General features: G+C 43.3%; 1 protein-coding gene and 1 pseudogene across 19 annotated transcripts in view; both read left to right on the top strand.

Moving 5' to 3' along the window:
* The window catches only part of LOC112220809 (protocadherin gamma-C5-like), a 201,642-nt gene that overhangs the window by 80,856 nt on the left and 93,582 nt on the right, over window positions 1-27,204 (top strand). The window contains exon 1 of one of the 19 annotated variants that reach the window (XM_042302952.1): window positions 673-3,313. The exons of 11 other annotated variants lie outside the window; for them this stretch is intronic. In XM_042302952.1, coding sequence (XP_042158886.1) covers window positions 875-3,313 — 2,439 coding nt within the window. In that variant the 5' untranslated portion in view covers window positions 673-874. Of the gene's footprint in view, window positions 1-672; window positions 3,314-3,797; window positions 6,400-6,911; window positions 9,628-13,444; window positions 15,974-16,567; window positions 19,230-19,956; window positions 22,794-23,277; window positions 25,885-27,204 lie in introns of those variants that run through there. 7 more of the 19 variants (XM_042302971.1, XM_042302964.1, XM_042302960.1 and 4 more) reach the window with 7 other exon arrangements.
* On the top strand, window positions 10,107-13,414 carry LOC112220807 (annotated as a pseudogene).

The following is a 27,204-nucleotide window of genomic DNA, read 5'->3' as shown; positions in this document are numbered from 1 at the left end:
AATTCCATTGCCAGCGGTTTTGGACAGTGGATAGCAATACCAAGTGCTACAATAGAAGCAATAACTATTTTTCTGATCATTTGGGTTTTTTATAGTATGCCTACTTTTTTTCCCTCGTAACTCGGCCGTTTCAGTGCCACTCTGTGTGGACACCGCAAATTCTGTCATGATTGCAACCGAGTTCTGATACGTTCTCTTACACTTTTCTCCCTAATTCCAACTACTCTGTATTTACTAAGTCACTATGGGGTGGCTTTTAATGTTGACTGCTTTTCTTTACAAATAACTCTCAACATAGGTATTTTACCGTATTGTTCAATAATGGTTTGGATGGTGGATCCATGGAAAATGTTTACGCACGTTCCAATCTAGCGCTGACTGGATAGTGTGACATGTTTTAGTAGGCTATCAAATTATTGCTACTTGCCTCGCTGGTCGTAGTATCATAGTGATTGAACGATGCATTCACTTATATTGCACCACAGTGTTCAACTACCTGTTTGGAACGGGAGTAGTTCTGTAAAGTGTTGAATAATTTATACGTTTAAATGAAATCAAATATAATCTGGTGTTCATGTTTTAGACTCTGAGGGCCGCTGTTGATCAGTGAAATAAATTCTGTCCAGTGTTGTCAGTCAGTGGAGTTAACTCCCCTATCACTGCGCTCTACCAGGGGAGAGGGAGAGATTGCGCTTCATACGATGCGGGGCGCGACAGAGAAACACTCTGATCCATGTTTATTACTGTGAAGTGAAAAGGACGGTGAAAATAGCCTGGATGGAGACAAAACATGACATATTACTCCTCTCTTTGCTCAACGTTTCTGAAGATATAGTGTAAGGAATTTTCCTGTGGGATTTATTCTTCGTTGGCTATGGCAGCTGAAGGATTCCTTCAACCAAAATGCGTAAGATGGCGTTCAAGTTGTGGACTGCGGTGGCAAGTACTTATTTTTCTCCTGTATCTCAATCATATTGTCAGTGGACAAATCCGCTATTCCATTCCCGAGGAGATGAAGAAAGGCTCTCTTATCGGTAACGTAGCTCAAGACCTGGGGCTAGATTTGAAAAGACTCCGAGCGGGCCGGGCCCGTATCGTGACCGGAGAAAGCATTCAGTACACAGAGCTGAAGACAGACAAAGGGATTCTAGTCGTGAGTGAGAGAATAGACCGAGAGCAGCTTTGTACTGACGTCACGCCGTGTAGCTTCAGCTTCGAAATCATTCTAGAGAATCCGATGGAACTGCACTTAGTCACTGTAGAAATATTAGATGTAAACGATCATGCGCCCGTTTTTCCAAATAAAGATATTAATTTTGAAATTAGCGAATCGGCCACAGTTGGAGCTAGGTTTCCACTAGAGAGTGCAGAGGATCCCGATGTAGGTCTCAACGCCCTACAAAATTACATTTTAACTCCCAATGATAATTTCATTCTTAAAAAGCATGCGAATCCAGACGGTAGTAAATATGCAGAGATGTTCCTCCAGAAACCATTAGATAGAGAGGAGCTTCCTCGTCTTTCTTTAAAGCTAATCGCTGTAGACGGTGGAAATCCGCAGAGATCTGGTACAGTAAATATAGAGATCACTGTCCTAGATGCCAATGACAATGCGCCTGTGTTTAACCAGTCATTGTACAGGGCTACTGTGATGGAAAACGCTCCAAAGGGGACATATATCACAACCGTGAATGCCAGTGATGCAGACGGCGGATCGAACGGAGAAATAGCATACAGTTTATCAAAGTTAAAGGGCAGCATAGCAGACATATTTATCATTAATGAGAACACCGGAATCATATCTGTTTCGGGTCAGATAGATTATGAGAAAAATAAGAAATACGAAGTTAGAGTAGAGGCTAAAGATCAGGGTGGTTTAACAGACACAAGTAAAGTTGTAATTGAAGTTATTGATGTTAATGACAACTCACCAGTTATAAACGTCATGTCTTTCTCCAGCCCTGTGTCTGAAGATGCTCCTCCGGGCACAACTATTGCTATTATAAATGTTAAAGATACTGATTCAGAGAGAAATGGACAGATTACATGCTCTATAGATACTAACCTCCCATTTAAGATCAAATCCTCAATGACTAATTACTATAATGTGATAACAGATTCGATTTTTGACCGAGAAACGGTGTCCGAATACAACATAACAATTACAGCAACAGATTCTGGTTCGCCTCCTCTCTCTAGCGCCAGGACACTACACCTTAGAATCTCTGACGTAAATGACAATGCCCCATTGTTCGATAAAGGTCCCTACTCGGCTTACGTCACAGAGAATAACTCTCCTGGAATGTCCATATTTACTGTCAGCGCGCAGGACTCTGACTGGAATCAAAACGCGAGAATCTCGTACCTCCTGGAGGACACGCAGATCAGTGGAACTCCAATCTCTTCTTATATATCAATTAACTCTGAAACCGGGGTTTTACACGCTGTGCGCTCCTTTGATTATGAACAAATAAAACAGCTTACGGTCTTAGTTAAGGCGCAGGATGGAGGCTCCCCTCCTCTCAGTAGCAATGTGACTGTGAAAATAATGATCCAGGATCAGAATGACAACGCGCCTCAGGTCCTGTACCCAGTCCAGACTAGCAGCTCTCTGGTGGCTGAAATGGTACCTCGTTCAGCAGATGTTGGCTATCTTGTTACTAAAGTGGTGGCTGTTGATGTGGATTCTGGACAGAATGCCTGGCTCTCTTATAAACTGCAGAAAGCGACAGACAGGGCGCTATTTGAAGTGGGTTTACAGAATGGGGAAATAAGAACTGTACGCCAAGTCAATGATAAAGATGCTGTGAAACAAAGGCTCACTGTTGTAGTGGAGGACAATGGACAGCCCTCTCGTTCAGCTACAGTCAATGTTAACGTGGCGGTGGCGGACAGCTTCCCTGAAGTGCTCTCGGAGTTCACTGACTTTACGCACGACAAGGAGTACAATGACAACCTGACTTTTTACTTAGTCTTGGCTTTGGCTGTAGTCTCATTTCTGTTCATCACGTGTTTAGTGGTTATTATATCAGTGAAAATATACAGATGGAGACAGTCTCGTGTCCTCTATCATTCCAACCTCCCGGTTATTCCGTATTATCCACCGCGTTACGCAGACACTTTGGGGACAGGAACTCTACAGCACGTGTACAATTACGAGGTGTGCAGGACGACTGACTCCAGAAAGAGTGACTGTCAGTTCGCCAGACCCTGCAGTCAGAACGTACTGATAATGGACCCCAGTTCTACAGGGACGATGCAGCGGATACAGAGTGAACAGAACATCTTGGATGAACCAGACTCGCCGTTAGAGGTCTGTTGTATTTTAATAATTATCTTGTCCCTAAAACTATGATGTGTGAATGTTTTAGGACTATCGTGTGATTTGAACTATTAGAAATTGAACTTGCATATCTCGTAAGTTTCAATGGTCAGAAATGCTGTTTATTTCAATAATATGTGGCCATTTCAGCACCAAGGCCACGGACAGCTTTATTTCAATATGTTGCCTGTAATACATCTGTTTCACTCTTATAGTAGCGGTTATACTCAACGCGTGTTTTTGTTTGATCTTGTTTGTCCACATCTCACTTACATATTGGTTTCCTTTTGTCATTAATACATTGGCTTATTTTTTGATAATAGCATAACATTATTTCCGAAATATGTTTAATCTTTTTTCTTATGAATATCAGTAGTTCAGTGGATTGAACTCAGAGGGACGCTGTTGGTCAGTGTCTTACAATTTTAGAGCGGTTTTGTAGCAGTTCCTCCCCCATTATGTCGATGTATTAAGAGAGAGAAACTGCTGCACGCAGAGCGCAAAGTCCAGGTCACAGAGGACACCAAGCACGGAGACGACGTGCTGCGATTATTTTGTTCCAAAACATTTTTCAGGATTGTTGAGGCATTTACCTTTGATTTTTTTTTAAACTAAAAACGAATGGAATATTACTGACTTCTTTACGGACTATATGGTTTGTATTATTTGATATCATACGGAAAATATCGGACAGAACAATGGCTCGGCAAGTACTGTTGTTTATCTCGGTCCTCTCTCTCAGTTCAGTGCACGGGCAGGTCAGTTACTCCATTCCAGAGGAAATGGCGAAAGGCTCTTTAGTCGGTAACATCGCGCAGGATTTGGGTTTAGATATCAAAAGACTGAAATCAGGTAAAGCTCGTATTTATACAGGAGACAGCGCTGAATACATCGAGTTGAATAAAGAAAGGGGAGTTCTCCTTATCAAAGAGAATATAGACCGTGAAGCGCTCTGCAGACAGACGACGCCTTGCGCATTGCATTTGCAAATCATTTTAGAGAATCCCATGGAATTTTACAGCATAACAATTGAGTTAACCGATGTAAATGATAATTCACCTATTTTTGAAAAGAGTGAAATTAAATATGAAATAGGCGAGTCCGCTTTAACGGGAACCAGGATTGTCTTAGAAAGAGCAATTGATGACGACGTTGGCGTTAACGGCCTTCATAGTTATTCTCTGAAACCGTCCGATAATTTCATTTTAAAAACGCAACATTTGCCAGACGGTGGTAAAAATGTTGAAATGGTTTTGCAGAAAGCTTTAGATCGAGAGAAACAAGAGCAAATATCTCTGATATTAACAGCAGTAGATGGAGGAGAGCCTCAGCTATCAGGAACAATGCAGATAATCATCACTGTGCTTGACGCCAATGATAACGCACCTGTCTGTTCCCAAGCGGTTTATAAGGCCAGTGTATTGGAGAACGCAACTCAAGGCACTGTTTTAACCACAGTCACTGCATTTGACGCTGATCAAGGTTCATATGGAACAGTTACCTATCATGTTCCAAAATCTGGAGCAGCCCAACTATTTGAGATTGGTAAAGAGAATGGCGTAGTAAAATTAAACCTGAATGTTGATTACGAAAGAACTAAACATTATCAAATTGACGTTCAAGCCAGAGACCAAGGAGGTAACACCGATTCTTGTAAAGTAATTATTGACGTAATCGATATAAATGACAACAGACCTTCCATTAACATTATGTCAAAAACAAATAGCATATCTGAGGATGCTAAACCTGGCACAGTCGTAACAATGATGAATATTCAAGACCCAGATTCTGATGGAAATGGTAAAGTGCAGTGCTCTATTGAGGACAATATTCCCTTTGTGATGAGATCGACCTCAAACAATTTCTATAGTCTTGTAACTGATAGTGACTTGGACCGAGAGAGAGCCTCTGAGTATAACATCAGTGTGACGTGCTCTGATGAGGGCGTGCCCTCGCTCTCCAGCAGCGTCACTCTCACTTTACAGATATCAGATGTGAATGACAACGCGCCTGTCTTTGAGAGGAGCTCATATGAGGCCTACATTATAGAAAACAACACACCGGGCCTCTCTATATTCACAGTGAAAGCCAGAGACGCTGACTGGAACCAGAATGCCCGTGTTTCTTACATACTGGAGGACTCCTCGGTTAACGGAGTACCTGTCTCCTCGTATGTGTCCGTTAGTGCTGATGGTGGAGTCATCCATGCAGTGCGCACTTTTGATTACGAGCAGATCAAGGATTTCCAGTTCCGCGTAAAAGCGCAGGATGGAGGCTCCCCTCCTCTCAGTAGCAATGTGACTGTGAAAATAATGATCCAGGACCAGAATGACAACGCGCCTCAGGTTCTGTACCCAGTCCAAACTAGCAACTCTCTGGTGGCTGAAATGGTACCTCGTTCAGCGGATGTGGGCTATCTTGTCACTAAAGTGGTGGCTGTTGATGTGGACTCTGGACAGAATGCCTGGCTCTCGTATAAACTGCAGAAAGCGACAGACAGGGCACTATTTGAAGTGGGCTTACAGAATGGGGAAATAAGAACTATACGCCAAGTCAACGATAAAGATGTTGTGAAACAAAGGCTCACTGTCGTAGTAGAGGACAACGGGCAGCCCTCTCGTTCAGCTACAGTCAATGTTAACGTGGCGGTGGCGGACAGCTTCCCTGAAGTGCTCTCGGAGTTCACTGACTTTACGCACGACAAGGAGTACAATGACAACCTGACTTTTTACTTAGTCTTGGCTTTGGCTGTAGTCTCATTTCTGTTCATCACATGTTTAGTGGTTATTATATCAGTGAAAATATACCGATGGAGACAGTCTCGCGTCCTCTATCATTCCAATCTCCCGGTTATTCCGTATTATCCACCGCGTTACGCAGACACTTTGGGGACAGGAACTCTACAGCACGTGTACAATTACGAGGTGTGCAGGACGACTGACTCCAGAAAGAGTGACTGTCAGTTCGCCAGACCCTGTAGTCAGAACATACTGATAATGGACCCCAGTTCTACAGGGACGATGCAGCGGATGCAGAACGAACAGAACATCCTGGATGAACCAGACTCCCCACTAGAGGTCTGTTATCTATTTCCATATGTATCCATTTACATCTTTAAATGCATCGTTCGAGTTGATTTCATTCCCACTGTCCGAAGAGCTCTTCTTTCCATTGTTATTGCACTTTCAGCACCACAGTCATGGACAGCGGCGCTTTGCAAATGGGGTGACTTGCATTGTAGCTGAATCATCGCTGAGGGTAAAGATAATCACGTCCTTATGAATATCAAGCAAGCATAGAGTTTGTAGTTCTAAACATTCTATGATAGGCTACGTGTATTTCATGCACAACATTCCATTCATTTCCGGTTTTACCTGCAGCCTTAAATTGTGTTCTGTTGTATTGTAATTCCATGTGTGAGGGGATAGGCTCAGACTTTCTTTCTCCACATCTTTCCGGGATCTTGGTGTACATTTGGCCTACATTCATTGACCAAGATAATTAATTGACGTAGTCTATATGGTTACCTTAGTACTCTCTCTTATGTGGGGCCCAAACATCCCCAACTCTCCTGGGGTGTTTCTCTTTCTTTGTTCAATTCTGTAATTTAATAGTCTGAACTCTGAGGGACGCTGTTGGTCAGTGTGTTGCCGTTTTAGAGCAGATTTGCAGCAGTACCTCCCCCATCATCTCGATATGTTAGAGAGAGAAAGAGTCGGACGCAGAGCACTAAGTCCATGTTACGGAGAACACTAAGTACGGAGACACGGAGCTGCGATTCTTTTGTTCTGGCGACACGAATATTTGGACACGTTGCGCTTTGTTTATCAGCACTGATACCAAACTGAATATTACAGACTGTTTTACGGATTATAACGTGATTGATTCTTCATGTGCAGGGGAAAATGTCGGACAGAACAATGGCACGGCAAGTATTGTTGTTTATCTCGGTCCTCTCTCTCAGTTCAGTGCACGGGCAGGTCAGTTACTCCATCCCCGAGGGAATGGAAAAAGGCTCTCTAGTCGGTAACATCGCGCAGGATTTGGGTTTAGATATCAAAAGACTGAAATCAGGTAAAGCTCGTATTTATACAGGAAACAGCGCAGAATACATCGAGTTGAATAAAGAAAGGGGAGTTCTCCTTATCAGAGAGAGAATAGACCGTGAAGCGCTCTGCGGACAGACTACACCTTGCGCGCTACATTTTCAGATCATTCTGGAGAATCCAATGGAATTTTACAGCATCACAGTTGAAATAACGGATACCAATGACAATGCTCCGGTTTTTAAAAGGAATGCAATGACATTTGAAATAAGCGAGTCTGCTTTAACGGGTGCTAGATTCGTCTTGGAGCGAGCGATTGATAATGACGTAGGTATAAATGGCCTTCAAAGCTACTACATTAGACCCACTGATCATTTTATTTTAAAACCGAATAGTAAAATTGGTAGTAGTAAAAACGTAGAGATGGTTTTACAGAAACCTCTAGACCGAGAGGAACAGGAGCATATTTCTCTGACATTAACAGCGTTAGATGGAGGAGAGCCTCAGTTATCAGGAACAATGCAGATAGTCATCACTGTACTTGACGCCAATGATAACGCTCCTGTTTGTGCTGAGGCAGAGTATACGGCCAGTATATCAGAAGGTGCTCCTAAAGGCACCGTTTTAACCACAATCAGTGCATCTGATGCTGATCAAGGTCCTAACGGAAGGGTTACATACTCTATATCGAATACTGCTGAGGGTGCTGCTGAATTATTTGAGGTAGACGAAAAATATGGCGTTGTGAGATTAGTTGGGAATGTTGATTATGAAAAAATGAAACATTATGAGATAGACGTTCAGGCTACAGACCAGGGAGGACACTCTGACGCGTGCAAAGTGATTATTGAAGTAATGGATACAAATGACAACAAACCATCCATTAATACCATGTCAAAGACAAATAGTATATCTGAGGATGCTACACCTGGGACTGTAGTAACAATGATGAATATCCAAGACCCTGATTCTGGGGAAAATGGCAGGGTGCAGTGCACTATGAACGAAAACATTCCTTTTGCGATGAAATCAACATCGAATAATTTCTTTACTGTAGTAACTGACAGTGACTTGGACCGAGAGAGAGCCTCTGAGTATAACATCAGTGTGACCTGCTCTGATGAGGGCGTGCCCTCGCTCTCCAGCAGCGTCACTCTCACCTTACAGATATCAGATGTGAATGACAACGCTCCTGTCTTTGAGAGGAGCTCATATGAGGCCTACATTATAGAAAACAACACACCTGGCCTCTCTATATTCACAGTGAAAGCCAGAGACGCTGACTGGAACCAGAATGCCCGTGTTTCTTACATACTGGAGGACTCCTCGGTTAACGGAGTGCCCATCTCCTCATATGTGTCCGTTAGTGCTGACAGTGGAGTCATCCATGCAGTGCGCTCTTTTGACTACGAGCAGATCAAGGATTTCCAATTCCGTGTAAAAGCGCAGGATGGAGGCTCCCCTCCTCTCAGTAGCAATGTGACTGTGAAAATAATGATCCAGGACCAGAATGACAACGCGCCTCAGGTTCTGTACCCAGTGCAGACTAGCAGCTCTCTGGTGGCTGAAATGGTACCTCGTTCAGCGGATGTGGGCTATCTTGTCACTAAAGTGGTGGCTGTTGATGTGGACTCTGGACAGAATGCTTGGCTCTCTTATAAACTGCAGAAAGCGACAGACAGGGCGCTGTTTGAAGTGGGCTTACAGAATGGAGAAATAAGAACTATACGCCAAGTCAATGATAAAGATGCTGTGAAACAAAGGCTCACTGTTGTAGTGGAGGACAACGGGCAGCCCTCTCGTTCAGCTACAGTCAATGTTAACGTGGTGGTGGCGGACAGCTTCCCTGAAGTGCTCTCGGAGTTCACTGACTTTACGCACGACAAGGAGTACAATGACAACCTGACTTTTTACTTAGTCTTGGCTTTGGCTGTAGTCTCATTTCTGTTCATCACATGTTTAGTGGTTATCATATCAGTGAAAATATACAGATGGAAACAGTCTCGCATCCTCTATCATTCCAATCTCCCGGTTATTCCGTATTATCCACCGCGTTATGCAGACACTTTGGGGACAGGAACTCTACAGCACGTGTACAATTACGAGGTGTGCAGGACGACTGACTCCAGAAAGAGTGACTGTCAGTTCGCCAGACCATGTAGTCAGAACGTACTGTTAATGGACCCCAGTTCTACAGGGACGATGCAGCGGATGCAGAATGAACAGAACATCCTGGATGAACCAGACTCCCCAATAGAGGTCTGTTGTATTTGAGTCATTATCTTTCGCCAATACCACTTTTCTAATGTGCATCCTATGTCTAAATGTGTTGTGCGATTTTTGTATGAAATTGAATCCGTCAAAAATGCTCTTCATTCCACCAATAAGTGGTTATTTCAGCACCAAGGTCATGGACAGCAACAGTTTCAAAGACGCTCTATTTCAATAGGTAGCCTGTAGCTTCCTACATTAACATAATATCACTGAACGTTTTTCGTTAGACATTCTTTCTCCACACCCCTCAGGCATGTTGATTTGCTGTTGTAATTCATTCATGAGGCTACGTGTGTTGATATAGCATCATAGTGCTATATTTGATCCCACGGACAATCAAACCATCTCAAATATGTTGGAATATTTGTCGTTTTCTGTAGTTCATTCCATTGAACTCAGAGGGACGCTGTTGGTTAGTGTGTTGCAGTTTTAGATTTACAGCTGTACCTCCCCCATCATCTCGATGTATTAGAGAGGGAAAGAGCCACACGCAGAACGGGCAGTCCGGGTTACAGAGAACAGTAAGCACCCAGACACCGAGCTGCGATTCTTTTGTTCCAGAGATACGGATTATTGGCGGAAGATTGTGTTATTTTCTGGATTTACGTGAAACTGAATATTGCAAATTGTTTAACGGACCTTTGCGGTATTTGTGATTTAATTCTGCAGTGGGAAATGTCGGACAGAACAATGACACGGCAAGTACTGTTGTTTATCTCGGTCCTCTCTCTCAGTTCAGTGTACGGGCAGGTCAGTTACTCCATTCCGGAAGAAATGGCGAAAGGCTCTTTAGTCGGTAACATAGCGCAGGATTTGGGTTTAGATATCAAAAGACTGACTTCGGGTAGAGCTCGTGTTCACGTTGGAAACAGCGCAGAATACATCGAGTTGAATAAAGAAAGGGGAGTTCTCCTTATCAAAGAGAGAATAGACCGTGAAGCTCTCTGCGAACAGACGACGCCTTGTGCTTTACACTTTCAAATTATTATGGAGGACCCAATAGAATTTTATCGAATCACTATTGAGATCATCGATATCAATGATAATGCTCCAGTTTTCCAAAAGGATTCAATAAAATTCGAAATAAGCGAATCAGCTGTGACCGGAGCTAAATTTGTACTAGAAAGAGCTTTTGATTCTGATATTGGAATAAATGGACTTCAAAGCTACTCCCTTAACCCAACTGATCATTTCGTTCTGAAATTACATGGGCAAGATGACGGAAGTAAAAAGGTAGAGATGGTTTTGCAGAAGCCTCTCGACCGAGAGAAAAGGGAGCAGATATCTTTAGTGTTAACAGCTATCGATGGAGGTGAGCCTACGATGTCTGGAACAGTGCAGATACACGTCACAGTTTTGGATATAAACGACAACGCTCCGGTTTTTACACAGGCGATATATAAGGCGGGTGTCGTCGAGAACTCGAAGAGGGGTACTTTATTAACGACAGTTCGTGCAACTGATATAGACAATGGATCAAATGGTTTAGTCACTTACTCAATATCAAGTAGCAAAGTTGGTATTTTGGACTTATTTCAAATAAACGCGAGTAATGGCGAGGTGCGTTTGATAGGCAAGGTCGACTATGAAACAGCTAAACATTACCAGATTGACATAGAAGCAAAAGATCAAGGCGGTCTTTCAGATTCCAGTAAATTAGTAGTGGACATTGCAGACGTTAACGACAACAACCCTTTGATTGACATGATGTCAACTTCTAAATCAATACCAGAAAATTCCCCTTCCCAGACTATTATCGCTGTAATGAGTGTCCACGACCCAGACTCTGATAATAACGGAGTCGTGAATTGTGTTTTAAGCGAAAACATTCCTTTCACCATTAAATCTACATCGAACGGCTTCTATAGCCTAGTAACAGACAGTGATTTGGACCGAGAGAGAGCCTCTGAGTATAACATCAGTGTGACGTGCTCTGATGAGGGCGTGCCCTCGCTCTCCAGCAGCGTCACTCTCACCTTACAGATATCAGATGTGAATGACAACGCGCCTGTCTTTGAGAGGAGCTCATATGAGGCCTACATTATAGAAAACAACACACCGGGCCTCTCTATATTCACAGTGAAAGCTAGAGACGCTGACTGGAACCAGAATGCCCGTGTTTCTTACATACTGGAGGACTCCTCGGTTAACGGAGTGCCTGTCTCCTCATATGTGTCCGTTAGTGCTGATAGTGGAGTCACCCATGCAGTGCGCTCTTTTGACTACGAGCAGATCAAGGATTTCCAGTTCCGCGTAAAAGCGCTGGATGGAGGCTCCCCTCCACTCAGTAGCAATGTGACTGTGAAAATAATGATCCAGGACCAGAATGACAACGCGCCTCAGGTTCTGTACCCAGTCCAGACTAGCAGCTCTCTGGTAGCTGAAATGGTTCCTCGTTCAGCAGATGTGGGCTATCTTGTGACTAAAGTGGTGGCTGTTGATGTGGACTCTGGACAGAATGCCTGGCTCTCGTATAAACTGCAGAAAGCGACAGACAGGGCACTGTTTGAAGTGGGCTTACAGAATGGGGAAATAAGAACTATACGCCAAGTCAATGATAAAGATGCTGTGAAACAAAGGCTTGTTGTTGTAGTGGAGGATAACGGGCAGCCCTCTCGTTCAGCTACAGTCAATGTTAACGTGGCGGTGGCGGACAGTTTCCCTGAAGTGCTCTCGGAGTTCACTGACTTTACGCACGACAAGGAATACAATGACAACCTGACTCTTTACTTAGTCTTGGCTTTGGCTGTAGTCTCATTTTTGTTCATCACGTGTTTAGTGGTTATTATATCAGTGAAAATATACAGATGGAGACAGTCCGCATCCTCTATCATTCCAATCTCCCGGTTATTCCGTATTATCCACCGCGTTACGCAGACACTTTGGGGACAGGAACTCTTCAGCACGTGTACAATTACGAGGTGTGCAGGACGACTGACTCCAGAAAGAGTGACTGTCAGTTCGCCAGACCCTGTAGTCAGAACGTACTGATAATGGACCCCAGTTCTACAGGGACGATGCAGCGGATGCAGACTAAACAGAACAACCCGGATGAGCCAGACTCGCCATTGGAGGTCTGTTATATTTCAATAATGAATTTTCCCCTAAAACTATATATTTTTATGTGTAATGCATTATATAGTTGTCTTTGACTGTTTTTAAATCGAGTCTTTACGTTTGGAAGCTTTCCGTGGACAGAAATGCTGTTCATTCCCCTGATGTGGCCAAATCAGCACCACTAAGATGGACAGCGGTGCTTTGCAAACAGGGAGCTTTGACATAGGAAATGGTGAATTGTATTGACGTCTTCACCATTGTCAAGATCATGCAAACATTTAATATAATAAGAATTAATTTCAGAAATCTATATAAGTAATTGTTTATTTGTATAAAAAACCACGCTACCATGCGTCCAGTTTTCTGAAGTCGTGTTCGGTTGTGATGTAGGCCTATAGTTTTATAAACATTTATCTTATTTGAGATTACTTGTCCACATCCTGTGGTATCTATGTTTACAGTTGTTAATGTGTTAATATTGCCCACATGACTGGGTTGTGTAAAACATGATTGGGCTGTACATTCTTTTTTGGAGACTCAACCCTTCCCAAACATTTTAGAAATGTTTAATTTTTAAGAATAGCTGAAGTTCAGTGCATTGAACTCAGAGGGACGCTGTTGGTCAGTCAGTGTGTTGCAGTTTTAGAACAGATTGGCAGCAGTACCTCCCCGTCATCTCGATATTTTACAGAGGGAAAGAGCCGCACGCAGAGCGCGCAGTCCGTGTTATAGAAAACACAAGCTGCGATTCTTTTGTTCCAGCGATAAGGATTATTGGAAGACATTATTGTTATTTTCTGGATTTGTATTTCACAGAATATTTCAAATTGCTTAACGGATTGAATGGTGGTTGTGGTTTAATGGTGAAGGGAAAATGTCGGACAGAACAATGACACGGCAAGTACTGTTGTTTATCTCGATCCTCTCTCTCAGTTCAGTGAACGGGCAGGTCAGTTACTCCATTCCAGAGGAAATGGCGAAAGGCTCTTTAGTCGGTAACATAGCGCAGGATTTGGGGTTGGATATAAAACGACTAAAATCAGGTAATGCTCATATTCACGTTGGAAACAGTGCAGAATGTATTGAGTTGAATAAAGAAAGGGGAGTTATCCTTATCAAAGAGAGAATAGACCGTGAGGTGATGTGCAGACAGACGACGCCTTGCGCACTACATTTTCAGATTATTATGGAGAACCCAATAGAATTTTATCAAGTCACAATTGAGATTACCGATATCAATGATAATGCTCCTGTTTTCAAAAAAGATGCAATGAAATTCGAAATAAGTGAATCAGCTGTGATCGGTGCTAAATTTGTATTGGAAAGAGCTTTTGATTCTGATATAGGAGCGAATGGACTACAAAGCTACTCCCTTAATCCAACCGAACATTTTATTTTAAAATTACAAGGTCAGGCTGATGGAAGTAAAAAGGTAGAAATGGTTTTGCAGAAGCCTTTAGATCGAGAGAAACAGGAGCAGATATCTTTAGTATTAACCGCCCTCGATGGAGGTGAGCCTAAGATGTCTGGAACAGTGCAGATACACGTCACTGTGTTGGATGTAAATGACAATGCTCCGGTTTTTACACAGGCAATATATAAGGCCAGTTTTGTGGAAAATTCACAGAGGGGTACATTATTAACTACAGTTCGTGCAACTGATATAGACAACGGATCAAACGGTTTAGTCACTTACTCAATATCAAGTAGTATCGATGGTATTTTGGATCTATTTGAAATAGATGGAAGCAATGGCGAGGTGCGTTTGATAGGCAAGGTCGACTATGAAACAGCTAAACATTACCAGATTGACATAGAAGCAAAGGATCAAGGCGGTCTTTCAGATTCCAGTAAATTAGTAGTGGACATTGCAGACGTTAACGACAACAACCCTTTGATTGACATGATGTCAACTTCTAAATCAATACCAGAAAATTCCCCTTCCCAGACTATTATCGCTGTAATGAGTGTCCACGACCCAGACTCTGATAATAACGGAGTCGTGAATTGTGTTTTAAGCGAAAACATTCCTTTCACCATTAAATCTACATCGAACGGCTTCTATAGCCTAGTAACAGACAGTGATTTGGACCGAGAGAGAGCCTCTGAGTACAACATCAGTGTGATGTGCTCTGATGAGGGCGTGCCCTCGCTCTCCAGCAGCGTCACTCTCACCTTACAGATATCAGATGTGAATGACAACGCGCCTGTCTTTGAGAGGAGCTCATATGAGGCCTACATTATAGAAAACAACACACCGGGCCTCTCTATATTCACAGTGAAAGCCAGAGACGCTGACTGGAACCAGAATGCCCGTGTTTCTTACATACTGGAGGACTCCTCGGTTAACGGAGTGCCTGTCTCCTCATATGTGTCCATTAGTGCTGATAGTGGAGTCATCCATGCAGTGCGCTCTTTTGACTACGAGCAGATCAAGGATTTCCAGTTCCGCGTAAAAGCGCTGGATGGAGGCTCCCCTCCACTCAGTAGCAATGTGACTGTGAAAATAATGATCCAGGACCAGAATGACAACGCGCCTCAGGTTCTGTACCCAGTCCAGACTAGCAGCTCTCTGGTAGCTGAAATGGTTCCTCGTTCAGCAGATGTGGGCTATCTTGTGACTAAAGTGGTGGCTGTTGATGTGGACTCTGGACAGAATGCCTGGCTCTCGTATAAACTGCAGAAAGCGACAGACAGGGCACTGTTTGAAGTGGGCTTACAGAATGGGGAAATAAGAACTATACGCCAAGTCAATGATAAAGATGCTGTGAAACAAAGGCTTGTTGTTGTAGTGGAGGATAACGGGCAGCCCTCTCGTTCAGCTACAGTCAATGTTAACGTGGCGGTGGCGGACAGTTTCCCTGAAGTGCTCTCGGAGTTCACTGACTTTACGCACGACAAGGAATACAATGACAACCTGACTCTTTACTTAGTCTTGGCTTTGGCTGTAGTCTCATTTTTGTTCATCACGTGTTTAGTGGTTATTATATCAGTGAAAATATACAGATGGAGACAGTCTCGCATCCTCTATCATTCCAATCTCCCGGTTATTCCGTATTATCCACCGCGTTACGCAGACACTTTGGGGACAGGAACTCTTCAGCACGTGTACAATTACGAGGTGTGCAGGACGACTGACTCCAGAAAGAGTGACTGTCAGTTCGCCAGACCCTGTAGTCAGAACGTACTGATAATGGACCCCAGTTCTACAGGGACGATGCAGCGGATGCAGACTAAACAGAACAACCCGGATGAGCCAGACTCGCCATTGGAGGTCTGTTATATTTCAATAATGAATTTTCCCCTAAAACTATATATTTTTATGTGTAATGCATTATATAGTTGTCTTTGACTGTTTTTAAATCGAGTCTTTACGTTTGGAAGCTTTCCGTGGACAGAAATGCTGTTCATTCCCCTGATGTGGCCAAATCAGCACCACTAAGATGGACAGCGGTGCTTTGCAAACAGGGAGCTTTGACATAGGAAATGGTGAATTGTATTGACGTCTTCACCATTGTCAAGATCATGCAAACATTTAATATAATAAGAATTAATTTCAGAAATCTATATAAGTAATTGTTTATTTGTATAAAAAACCACGCTACCATGCGTCCAGTTTTCTGAAGTCGTGTTCGGTTGTGATGTAGGCCTATAGTTTTATAAACATTTATCTTATTTGAGATTACTTGTCCACATCCTGTGGTATCTATGTTTACAGTTGTTAATGTGTTAATATTGCCCACATGACTGGGTTGTGTAAAACATGATTGGGCTGTACATTCTTTTTGGAGACTCAACCCTTCCCAAACATTTTAGAAATGTTTAATTTTTAAGAATAGCTGAAGTTCAGTGCATTGAACTCAGAGGGACGCTGTTGGTCAGTCAGTGTGTTGCAGTTTTAGAACAGATTGGCAGCAGTACCTCCCCGTCATCTCGATATTTTACAGAGGGAAAGAGCCGCACGCAGAGCGCGCAGTCCGTGTTATAGAGAACACAAGCTGCGATTCTTTTGTTCCAGCGATAAGGATTATTGGAAGACATTATTGTTATTTTCTGGATTTGTATTTCACAGAATATTTCAAATTGCTTAACGGATTGAATGGTGGTTGTGGTTTAATGGTGAAGGGAAAATGTCGGACAGAACAATGACACGGCAAGTACTGTTGTTTATCTCGATCCTCTCTCTCAGTTCAGTGAACGGGCAGGTCAGTTACTCCATTCCAGAGGAAATGGCGAAAGGCTCTTTAGTCGGTAACATAGCGCAGGATTTGGGGTTGGATATAAAACGACTAAAATCAGGTAATGCTCATATTCACGTTGGAAACAGTGCAGAATGTATTGAGTTGAATAAAGAAAGGGGAGTTATCCTTATCAAAGAGAGAATAGACCGTGAGGTGATGTGCAGACAGACGACGCCTTGCGCACTACATTTTCAGATTATTATGGAGAACCCAATAGAATTTTATCAAGTCACAATTGAGATTACCGATATCAATGATAATGCTCCTGTTTTCAAAAAAGATGCAATGAAATTCGAAATAAGTGAATCAGCTGTGATCGGTGCTAAATTTGTATTGGAAAGAGCTTTTGATTCTGATATAGGAGCGAATGGACTACAAAGCTACTCCCTTAATCCAACCGAACATTTTATTTTAAAATTACAAGGTCAGGCTGATGGAAGTAAAAAGGTAGAAATGGTTTTGCAGAAGCCTTTAGATCGAGAGAAACAGGAGCAGATATCTTTAGTATTAACCGCCCTCGATGGAGGTGAGCCTAAGATGTCTGGAACAGTGCAGATACACGTCACTGTGTTGGATGTAAATGACAATGCTCCGGTTTTTACACAGGCAATATATAAGGCCAGTTTTGTGGAAAATTCACAGAGGGGTACATTATTAACTACAGTTCGTGCAACTGATATAGACAACGGATCAAACGGTTTAGTCACTTACTCAATATCAAGTAGTATCGATGGTATTTTGGATCTATTTGAAATAGATGGAAGCAATGGCGAGGTGCGTTTGATAGGCAAGGTCGACTATGAAACAGCTAAACATTACCAGATTGACATAGAAGCAAAGGATCAAGGCGGTCTTTCAGATTCCAGTAAATTAGTAGTGGACATTGCAGACGTTAACGACAACAACCCTTTGATTGACATGATGTCAACTTCTAAATCAATACCAGAAAATTCCCCTTCCCAGACTATTATCGCTGTAATGAGTGTCCACGACCCAGACTCTGATAATAACGGAGTCGTGAATTGTGTTTTAAGCGAAAACATTCCTTTCACCATTAAATCTACATCGAACGGCTTCTATAGCCTAGTAACAGACAGTGATTTGGACCGAGAGAGAGCCTCTGAGTACAACATCAGTGTGATGTGCTCTGATGAGGGCGTGCCCTCGCTCTCCAGCAGCGTCACTCTCACCTTACAGATATCAGATGTGAATGACAACGCGCCTGTCTTTGAGAGGAGCTCATATGAGGCCTACATTATAGAAAACAACACACCGGGCCTCTCTATATTCACAGTGAAAGCCAGAGACGCTGACTGGAACCAGAATGCCCGTGTTTCTTACATACTGGAGGACTCCTCGGTTAACGGAGTGCCTGTCTCCTCATATGTGTCCATTAGTGCTGATAGTGGAGTCATCCATGCAGTGCGCTCTTTTGACTACGAGCAGATCAAGGATTTCCAGTTCCGCGTAAAAGCGCTTGATGGAGGCTCCCCTTCTCTCAGTAGCAATGCGACTGTGAAAATAATGATCCAAGATCAGAATGACAATGTGCCTCAGGTTCTGTACCCAGTCCAGACTACCAGCTCTCTGGTAGCTGAAATGGTACCTCGTTCAGCAGATGTTGGCTATCTTGTGACTAAAGTGGTGGCTGTTGATGTGGACTCTGGACAGAATGCTTGGCTCTTGTATAAACTGCAGAAAGCGACAGACAGGGCGCTGTTTGAAGTGGGCTTACAGAATGGAGAAATAAGAACTATACGACAAGTCAATGATAAAGATGCTGTGAAACAAAGGCTCACTGTTGTAGTGGAGGACAATGGGCAGCCCTCTCGTTCAGCTACAGTCAATGTTAACGTGGTGGTGGCGGACAGCTTCCCTGAAGTGCTCTCGGAGTTCACTGACTTTACGCACGACAAGGAATACAATGACAACCTGACTTTTTACTTAGTCTTGGCTTTGGCTGTAGTCTCATTTCTGTTCATCACGTGTTTAGTGGTTATTATATCAGTGAAAATATACAGATGGAGACAGTCTCGCATCCTCTATCATTCCAATCTCCCGGTTATTCCGTATTATCCACCGCGTTACGCAGACACTTTGGGGACAGGAACTCTACAGCACGTGTACAATTACGAGGTGTGCAGGACGACTGACTCCAGAAAGAGTGACTGTCAGTTCGCCAGACCCTGTAGTCAGAACGTACTGATAATGGACCCCAGTTCTACAGGGACGATGCAGCGGATGCAGAACGAACAGAACATCCTGGATAAACCAGACTCGCAATTGGAGGTCTGTTACGTTTAAATAATTAATTTCCCCCTCAACGCTGTATTTGTATGTCTAATTTATTGTTTAATCGTGTTTAACTGTTTATACAATCGAGTCTTTTATTTTGGAAACTGTCCATGTACATAAATTCTATTCATTCCACTGATGTTGTAAATTCATCACCAACTGACATGGATTGTTCGCTGTTATAAGAATTAAATTCCTAAATCTATATCAGTCATGTGTAGCGATTGTATAGAATGCACCATAGCGTCCATACATCCGGTTTTCTATTCTGTCGTTTCAGCAACGTGTATCTTGTTGGAGATTGCTTGTCCACATCCTCTGGGATCTATGTTTACAGTTGTTCTAAATGTGTTAATATATTCCACATGACAGGGTTGGGTTAAACTTGATAGGACTATACTTTTGATTACGAGCAGATCAAGGATTTCCAGTTCCGCGCACGATTCCCCAACAGAAATCTGTTATGTTTTAGTCATTAGATTTTCCGTAAAACTATATTTTTTCATCTGTATCCTATGTTTACATTTTATTTTGTATCGAGTCTGTCAGAAATGCTCTTCATTCCACTGATATGTGGCCATTTCAGAAGCACTATCATGGACAGAGTTGCTTTGCAAAGAGTGTGAATTTCAAAGGGGTGCTTGTTGTCTCCCACAGTAGTCTAGTTTCACGCAACGTGCTTTTCGTTATACATTATTTGCCCACATCCCCTTGACATATTGGTTTACATTTGTCATCATGCATTGGCCTATATGTGTTGATTTCACCTAATAGTATTCTGTATTCTATTCTTCGGATACTCAAACCTTCTCATATACAATATGTTTCGATTAGTTTATTGTTTTAAAGTAATCTGTAGTTCAGTGGATTGAACTCAGAGGGACGCTGTTGGTTGGTGTGTTGCAGTTTTAGAGCAGATTTGCAGCAGTACTTCCCCCATCATCTCGATATATTGGAGAGAGAGAGAGAGCCGCACGCAGAGCGCACAGTCCGGTTACAGAGAACACTGAGCACGGAGACTCCGATATTGGATTCTTTTGTTCCAGAGAGACTGATTATTGGCAGAGAATTGTGCTATTTTCTGAACTTACTTTTAACGGAACACTGCAAATTGTTTAATGGATTATATGGTGTTTATGGTTTCATTGTGAAAGGGATATGTCGAACAGAACAATGATACGGCAAGTACTGTTGTTTATCTCGGTCCTCTCTCTCAGTTCAGTGCACGGGCAGGTCAGTTACTCCATTCCGGAGGAAATGGCGAAAGGCTCTTTAGTCGGTAACATAGCGCAGGATTTGGGTTTAGATATCAAAAGACTGAAATCGGGTAAAGCTCGTATTTATACTGGAGACAGTTCAGAATACATCGAGTTGAATACAGAAAGGGGAGTGCTCTTTATCAAGGAAAGAATAGACCGTGAAGCGTTGTGTGGAGAGACGACGCCATGCGCTTTACACCATCAAATTCTACTTGAAAACCCATTGGAATTTTACAGCTTAACGATTGAGATCACAGACATCAATGATAATTCACCGGGTTTCAAAAAGAATGAAATGGAATTCGAAATAAGTGAGTCATCACAGCCCGGAGCTAGGTTCGTTTTGGATAGAGCAGTTGATAATGACGTTGGTGTGAATGACCTGCAGAGCTACACCCTAAAACCAACCGATAATTTCATATTAAAATCACACATTTTACCTGACGGTAGTAAAAATGTAGAAATGGTCTTGCAGACGCCTCTAGACCGAGAGAAACAGGAGCAGATATCGCTGATTTTGACAGCAGTAGATGGAGGAGAGCCTCAGCTATCAGGAACAATGCGGATAATCATCACTGTACTAGACGCCAATGATAATGCACCTGTCTGTTCCCAAGCCGTTTACAAGGCCAGTGTAACCGAGAACGCGCCTAAAGGCACCATTGTAGCTACAGTAAGCGCGACTGATGCTGATCAAGACTCATACGGAAAAGTTACATATTCTATGTCAAACATAGTCGAAGGCGGTGCTGAATTATTTGAAGTTGATGATGATGACGGTGTAGTGAGTCTATTAGGAAATATTGATTACGAAAGAATGAAAAAATATCAAATTGACATTCAAGCAAGAGACGCCGGAGGACTCATAGATTCTTGCAAAGTAATCGTCGATGTTTCTGATTTAAATGATAACAAACCAATCATTAATATTATGTCTAAGACAAATGCAATATTCGAAGATTCTGTGTCTGGCACAGTTGTAACAATTATCAATGTTCAAGACTCAGACTCGGGTGATAATGGTAAAGTAGAGTGTTCCATAAATGAAAACATTCCATTTACAATTAAATCAACGTCGAATCATTTCTATAGCTTAGTAACTGACAGCGACTTGGACCGAGAGAGAGCCTCTGAGTATAACATCAGTGTGACGTGCTCTGATGAGGGCGTGCCCTCGCTCTCCAGCAGCGTCACTCTCACCTTACAGATATCAGATGTGAATGACAACGCGCCTGTCTTTGAGAGGAGCTCATATGAGGCCTACATTATAGAAAACAACACACCGGGCCTCTCTATATTCACAGTGAAAGCCAGAGACGATGACTGGAACCAGAATGCTCGTGTTTCTTACATACTGGAGGACTCCTCGGTTAACGGAGTGCCCATCTCCTCATATGTGTCCGTTAGTGCTGATAGTGGAGTCATCCATGCAGTGCGCACTTTTGACTACGAGCAGATCAAGGATTTCCAGTTCCGCGTAAAAGCGCAGGATGGAGGCTCCCCTCCTCTCAGTAGCAATGTGACTGTGAAAATAATGATCCAGGACCAGAATGACAACGCGCCTCAAGTTCTGTACCCAGTCCAGACTAGCAGCTCTCTGGTGGCTGAAATGGTGCCTCGTTCAGCAGATGTGGGCTATCTTGTTACTAAAGTGGTGGCTGTTGATGTTGACTCTGGACAGAATGCCTGGCTCTCTTATAAACTGCAGAAAGCGACAGACAGGGCGCTGTTTGAAGTGGGCTTACAGAATGGGGAAATAAGAACTATACGCCAAGTCAATGATAAAGATGCTGTGAAACAAAGGCTCACTGTTGTAGTGGAGGACAATGGGCAGCCCTCTCGTTCAGCTACAGTCAATGTTAACGTAGCGGTGGCGGACAGCTTCCCTGAAGTGCTTTCGGAGTTCACTGACTTTACGCACGAAAAGGAGTACAATGACAATCTGACTTTTTACTTAGTCTTGGCTTTGGCTGTAGTCTCATTTTTGTTTATTACGTGTTTAGTGGTTATCATATCAGTGAAAATATACAGATGGAGACAGTCTCGTGTCCTCTATCATTCCAATCTCCCGGTTATTCCGTATTATCCACCGCGTTACGCTGACACTTTGGGGACAGGAACTCTACAGCACGTGTACAATTACGAGGTGTGCAGGACGACTGACTCCAGAAAGAGTGACTGTCAGTTCGCCAGACCCTGTAGTCAGAACGTACTGATAATGGACCCCAGTTCTACAGGGACGATGCAGCGGATTCAGAACGAAAAGAACATCCTGGATGAACCAGACTCCCCAATAGAGGTCTGTTATATTTGAGTCATTATTTTTTCCATAAAACTATATGTTTCATGTGTCTGTCTAAATGCATCGGCGATTTTATCTGTTTAAAATCTAGTCTGTTTCGTACCTGGGGACTTTCCATGGTCAGAAATGCTCTTCCTTCTACATGTGGGGCCATTTCAGCACCATGGTCATGGACAGCGGCTTTTGGCAAATAGCGTTTATTTCAATGCTTAGCAAATAGTTTCCTATTGTAGAATATTTTCATGCAACGTGTATTTTACTGGACCTTGTGTGTTAATATCTCACTGACTTTGTTTTGTCATATTTACATTCGCTTAGTTGTTGATATAAGAACAATACGGTATTTTATCGTTTGTAAACTGAAACCTTAAGTATGTTGTAATGTTTTAATTTTATGTAGTGGAGTCCATTGAACTCAGAGGGACGCTGTTGGTCAGTGTGTTACAATTTTAGAGCAGATTTGCAGCAGTACCTCCCCCATCATCTCGGTATATTAGAGAGAAAGACCCGTACAGGGCGCGCAGTCCGGGTTGCAGGGAACACTAAACACGGTGACTCAGGGCTGCGATTCTTTTGTTCAACCTTGGTGGATTTTGGGACATTTTTTTAACGTTTTGCACTGGAAACCAGTGGAATATTACAGACTTCTATCCGGATTATAACGTTTGTGTTGTTTGATATCGCAGAGAAAATGTCGGACAGAACAATGACACGGCAAGTACTGTTGTTTATCTCGATCCTCTCTCTCAGTTCAGTGAACGGGCAGGTCAGTTACTCCATTCCAGAGGAAATGGCGACAGGCTCTTTAGTCGGTAACATAGCGCAGGATTTGGGTTTAGATATCAAAAGACTGAAATCAGGTAAAGCTCGTATTTATACTGGAAACAGCGCAGAATACATCGAGTTGAATAAAGAAAGGGGAGTTCTCCTTATCAGAGAGAGAATAGACCGTGAAGCTCTCTGCGGACAGACGACGCCTTGTGCACTGGATTTTCAGATTTCTCTTGAAAACCCGATGGAATTGTACCCGGTAACTGTTGAGATCACAGATATAAACGATAATGCTCCCAGTTTTAAAAAGGCTGAAAGAAGAGTGGAAATCAGTGAGTCGGCGGTGATTGGCTCTAAATTTGTGTTAGAGAAAGCAGTAGATCCAGACATTGGTTTAAACGGTCTCCAAACCTACTCGCTGAAACCCACAGACAATTTTATTCTGAAATTACATAGTCAGGCCGACGGAAGTAAAAAGGTAGAGATGGTTTTACAGAAACCTTTAGATAGAGAGAAACAGGAGCATATGTCGCTGTTGTTAACTGCTTTGGATGGAGGCAAGCCTCAAATGTCTGGGACAATGCAGATACACGTAACCGTGTTAGATGCAAACGACAATGCGCCGGTTTTTACCAAAACAGTTTATACGGCAACAATAACAGAGAATTCACAAAAAGGAACGGTTGTCACTACAGTTAGTGCTTCTGATGCAGACAAAGGCACAAATGGTGAAGTGTCCTATCTAATTTCGAATGGTATGGACAGTGGTTCAGAATTGTTTCATATAAATGCAGATGGGGTTTTGATATTAGATGGTCCAATTGATTATGAAAAAGCCAGAAATTATCAGATTGATATAGAAGCAATAGACAGTGGAGGCCTTTCAGACTCAAGTAAAATAATAATTGATGTTATTGACGTGAATGACAATAGTGCTCTTATTAATTTGATTTCCAAGTCCGGTTCAATACCAGAGGATTCCCGTCTGAACACAGTAATAGCTATGATGAGCGTGGACGACCCTGATTCAGAAAATAATGGTAAAGTTCACTGTGGCATAAATGAGAACGTCCCATTCACTATTAAATCAACATCTAACTCATTTTACAGTCTAATAACGGATAGCGACTTGGACCGAGAGAGAGCCTCTGAGTATAACATCAGTGTGACCTGCTCTGATGAGGGAGTGCCCTCGCTATCCAGCAGCGTCACTCTCACCTTACAGATATCAGATGTGAATGACAACGCGCCTGTCTTTGAGAGGAGCTCATATGAGGCCTACATTATAGAAAACAACACACCGGGCCTCTCTATATTCACAGTGAAAGCCAGAGACGCTGACTGGAACCAGAATGCCCGTGTTTCTTACATACTGGAGGACTCCTCGATTAACGGAGTTCCCATCTCCTCATATGTGTCCGTTAGTGCTGATAGTGGAGTCATACATGCAGTGCGCTCTTTTGACTACGAGCACATCAAGGATTTTCAGTTCCACGTAAAAGCGCAGGATGGAGGCTCCCCTCCACTCAGTAGCAATGTGACTGTGAAAATAATGATCCAGGACCAGAATGACAACGCGCCTCAGGTTCTGTACCCAGTCCAGACTAGCAGCTCTCTGGTGGCTGAAATGGTGCCTCGTTCTGCAGATGTTGGCTATCTTGTGACTAAAGTGGTGGCTGTTGATGTGGACTCTGGACAGAATGCTTGGCTCTCGTATAAACTGCAGAAAGCGACAGACAGGGCACTGTTTGAAGTGGGCTTACAGAATGGAGAAATAAGAACTATACGCCAAGTCAATGATAAAGATGCTGTGAAACAAAGGCTCATTGTTGTAGTGGAGGACAATGGACAGCCCTCTCGTTCAGCTACAGTCAATGTTAACGTGGCGGTGGCGGACAGCTTCCCTGAAGTGCTCTCGGAGTTCACTGACTTTACGCACGACAAGGAATACAATGACAACCTGACTTTTTACTTAGTCTTGGCTTTGGCTGTAGTCTCATTTCTGTTCATCACATGTTTAGTGGTTATTATATCAGTGAAAATATACAGATGGAGACAGTCTCGTGTCCTCTATCATTCCAACCTCCCGGTTATTCCGTATTATCCACCGCGTTATGCAGACACTTTGGGGACAGGAACTCTACAGCACGTGTACAATTACGAGGTGTGCAGGACGACTGACTCCAGAAAGAGTGACTGTCAGTTCGCCAGACCCTGTAGTCAGAACGTACTGATAATGGACCCCAGTTCTACAGGGACGATGCAGCGGATGCAGAACGAACAGAACATCCTGGATGAACCAGACTCCCCAATAGAGGTCTGTTATATTTAAATAATTTTTATTTTCCCTGAAACTGTATGTTTCATATACACTGCTCAAAAAAATAAAGGGAACACTAAAATAACACACCCTAGATCTGAATGAATAGAATATTCTTATTAAATACTTTTTTCTTTACATAGTTGAATGTGCTGACAACAACATCACACAAAAATTATCAATGGAAATCAAATGTATCAACCCATGGAGGTCTGGATTTGGAGTCACACTCAAAATTAAAGTGGAAAACCACACTACAGGCTGATCCAACTTTGATGTAATGTCCTTAAAACAAGTCAAAATTAGGCTCAGTAGTGTGTGTGGCCTCCACGTGCCTGTATGACCTCCCTACAACGCCTGGGCATGCTTCTGATGAGGTGGCAGATGGTCTCCTGAGGGATCTCCTCTCAGACCTGGACTAAAGCATCCGCCAACTCCTGGACAGTCTGTGGTGCAACGTGGCATTGGTGGATGGAGCGAGACATGATGTTCCAGATGTGCTCAATTGGATTCAGGTCTGGGGAACGGGCGGGCCAGTCCATTGCATCAATGCCTTCCTCTTGCAGGAACTGCTGACACACTCCAGCCACATGAGGTCTAGCATTGTCTTGCATTAGGAGGAACCCAGGGCCAACCGCACCAGCATATGGTCTCACAAGGGGTCTGAGAATCTCATCTTGGTACCTAATGACAGTCAGGCTACCTCTGGCGAGCACATGGGGGGCTGTGCGGCCCCCCAAAGAAATGCCACCCCACACCATGACTGACCCACCGCCAAACCGGTCATGCTGGAGGATGTTGCAGGCAGCAGAACGTTCTCCACGGCGTCTCCAGACTCTGTCACATCTGTCACATGTGCTCAGTGTGAACCTGCTTTCATCTGTGAAGAGCACAGGGCGCCAGTGGCGAATTTGCCAATCTTGGTGTTCTCTGGCAAATGCCAAACATCCTGCACGGTGTTGGGATGTAAGCACAACCTCCACCTGTGGACATTGGGCCCACATACCACCCTCATGGAGTCTGTTTCTGACCGTTTGAGCAGACACATGCACATTTGTGGCCTGCTGGAGGTCATTTTGCAGGGCTCTGGCAGTGCTCCTCCTTGCACAAAGGCGGAGGTAGCGGTCCTGCTGCTGGGCTGTTGCCCTCCTACGGCCTCCTCCACGTCTCCTGATGTACTGGCCTGTCTCCTGGTAGCGCCTCCATGCTCTGGACACTACGCTGACAGACACAGCAAACCTGCTTGCCACATCTCTCATTGATGTTCCATCCTGGATGAGCTGCACTACCTGAGCCACTTGTGTGGGTTGTAGACTC

The sequence above is a fragment of the Oncorhynchus tshawytscha genome, linkage group LG21 (assembly GCF_018296145.1).
Source record: "Oncorhynchus tshawytscha isolate Ot180627B linkage group LG21, Otsh_v2.0, whole genome shotgun sequence".
Classification (NCBI taxonomy): Eukaryota; Metazoa; Chordata; class Actinopteri; order Salmoniformes; family Salmonidae; genus Oncorhynchus; species Oncorhynchus tshawytscha.
The sequence above is the reverse complement of the archived record's forward strand: the minus strand, read 5'-3'. Positions and strand labels throughout refer to the sequence as shown.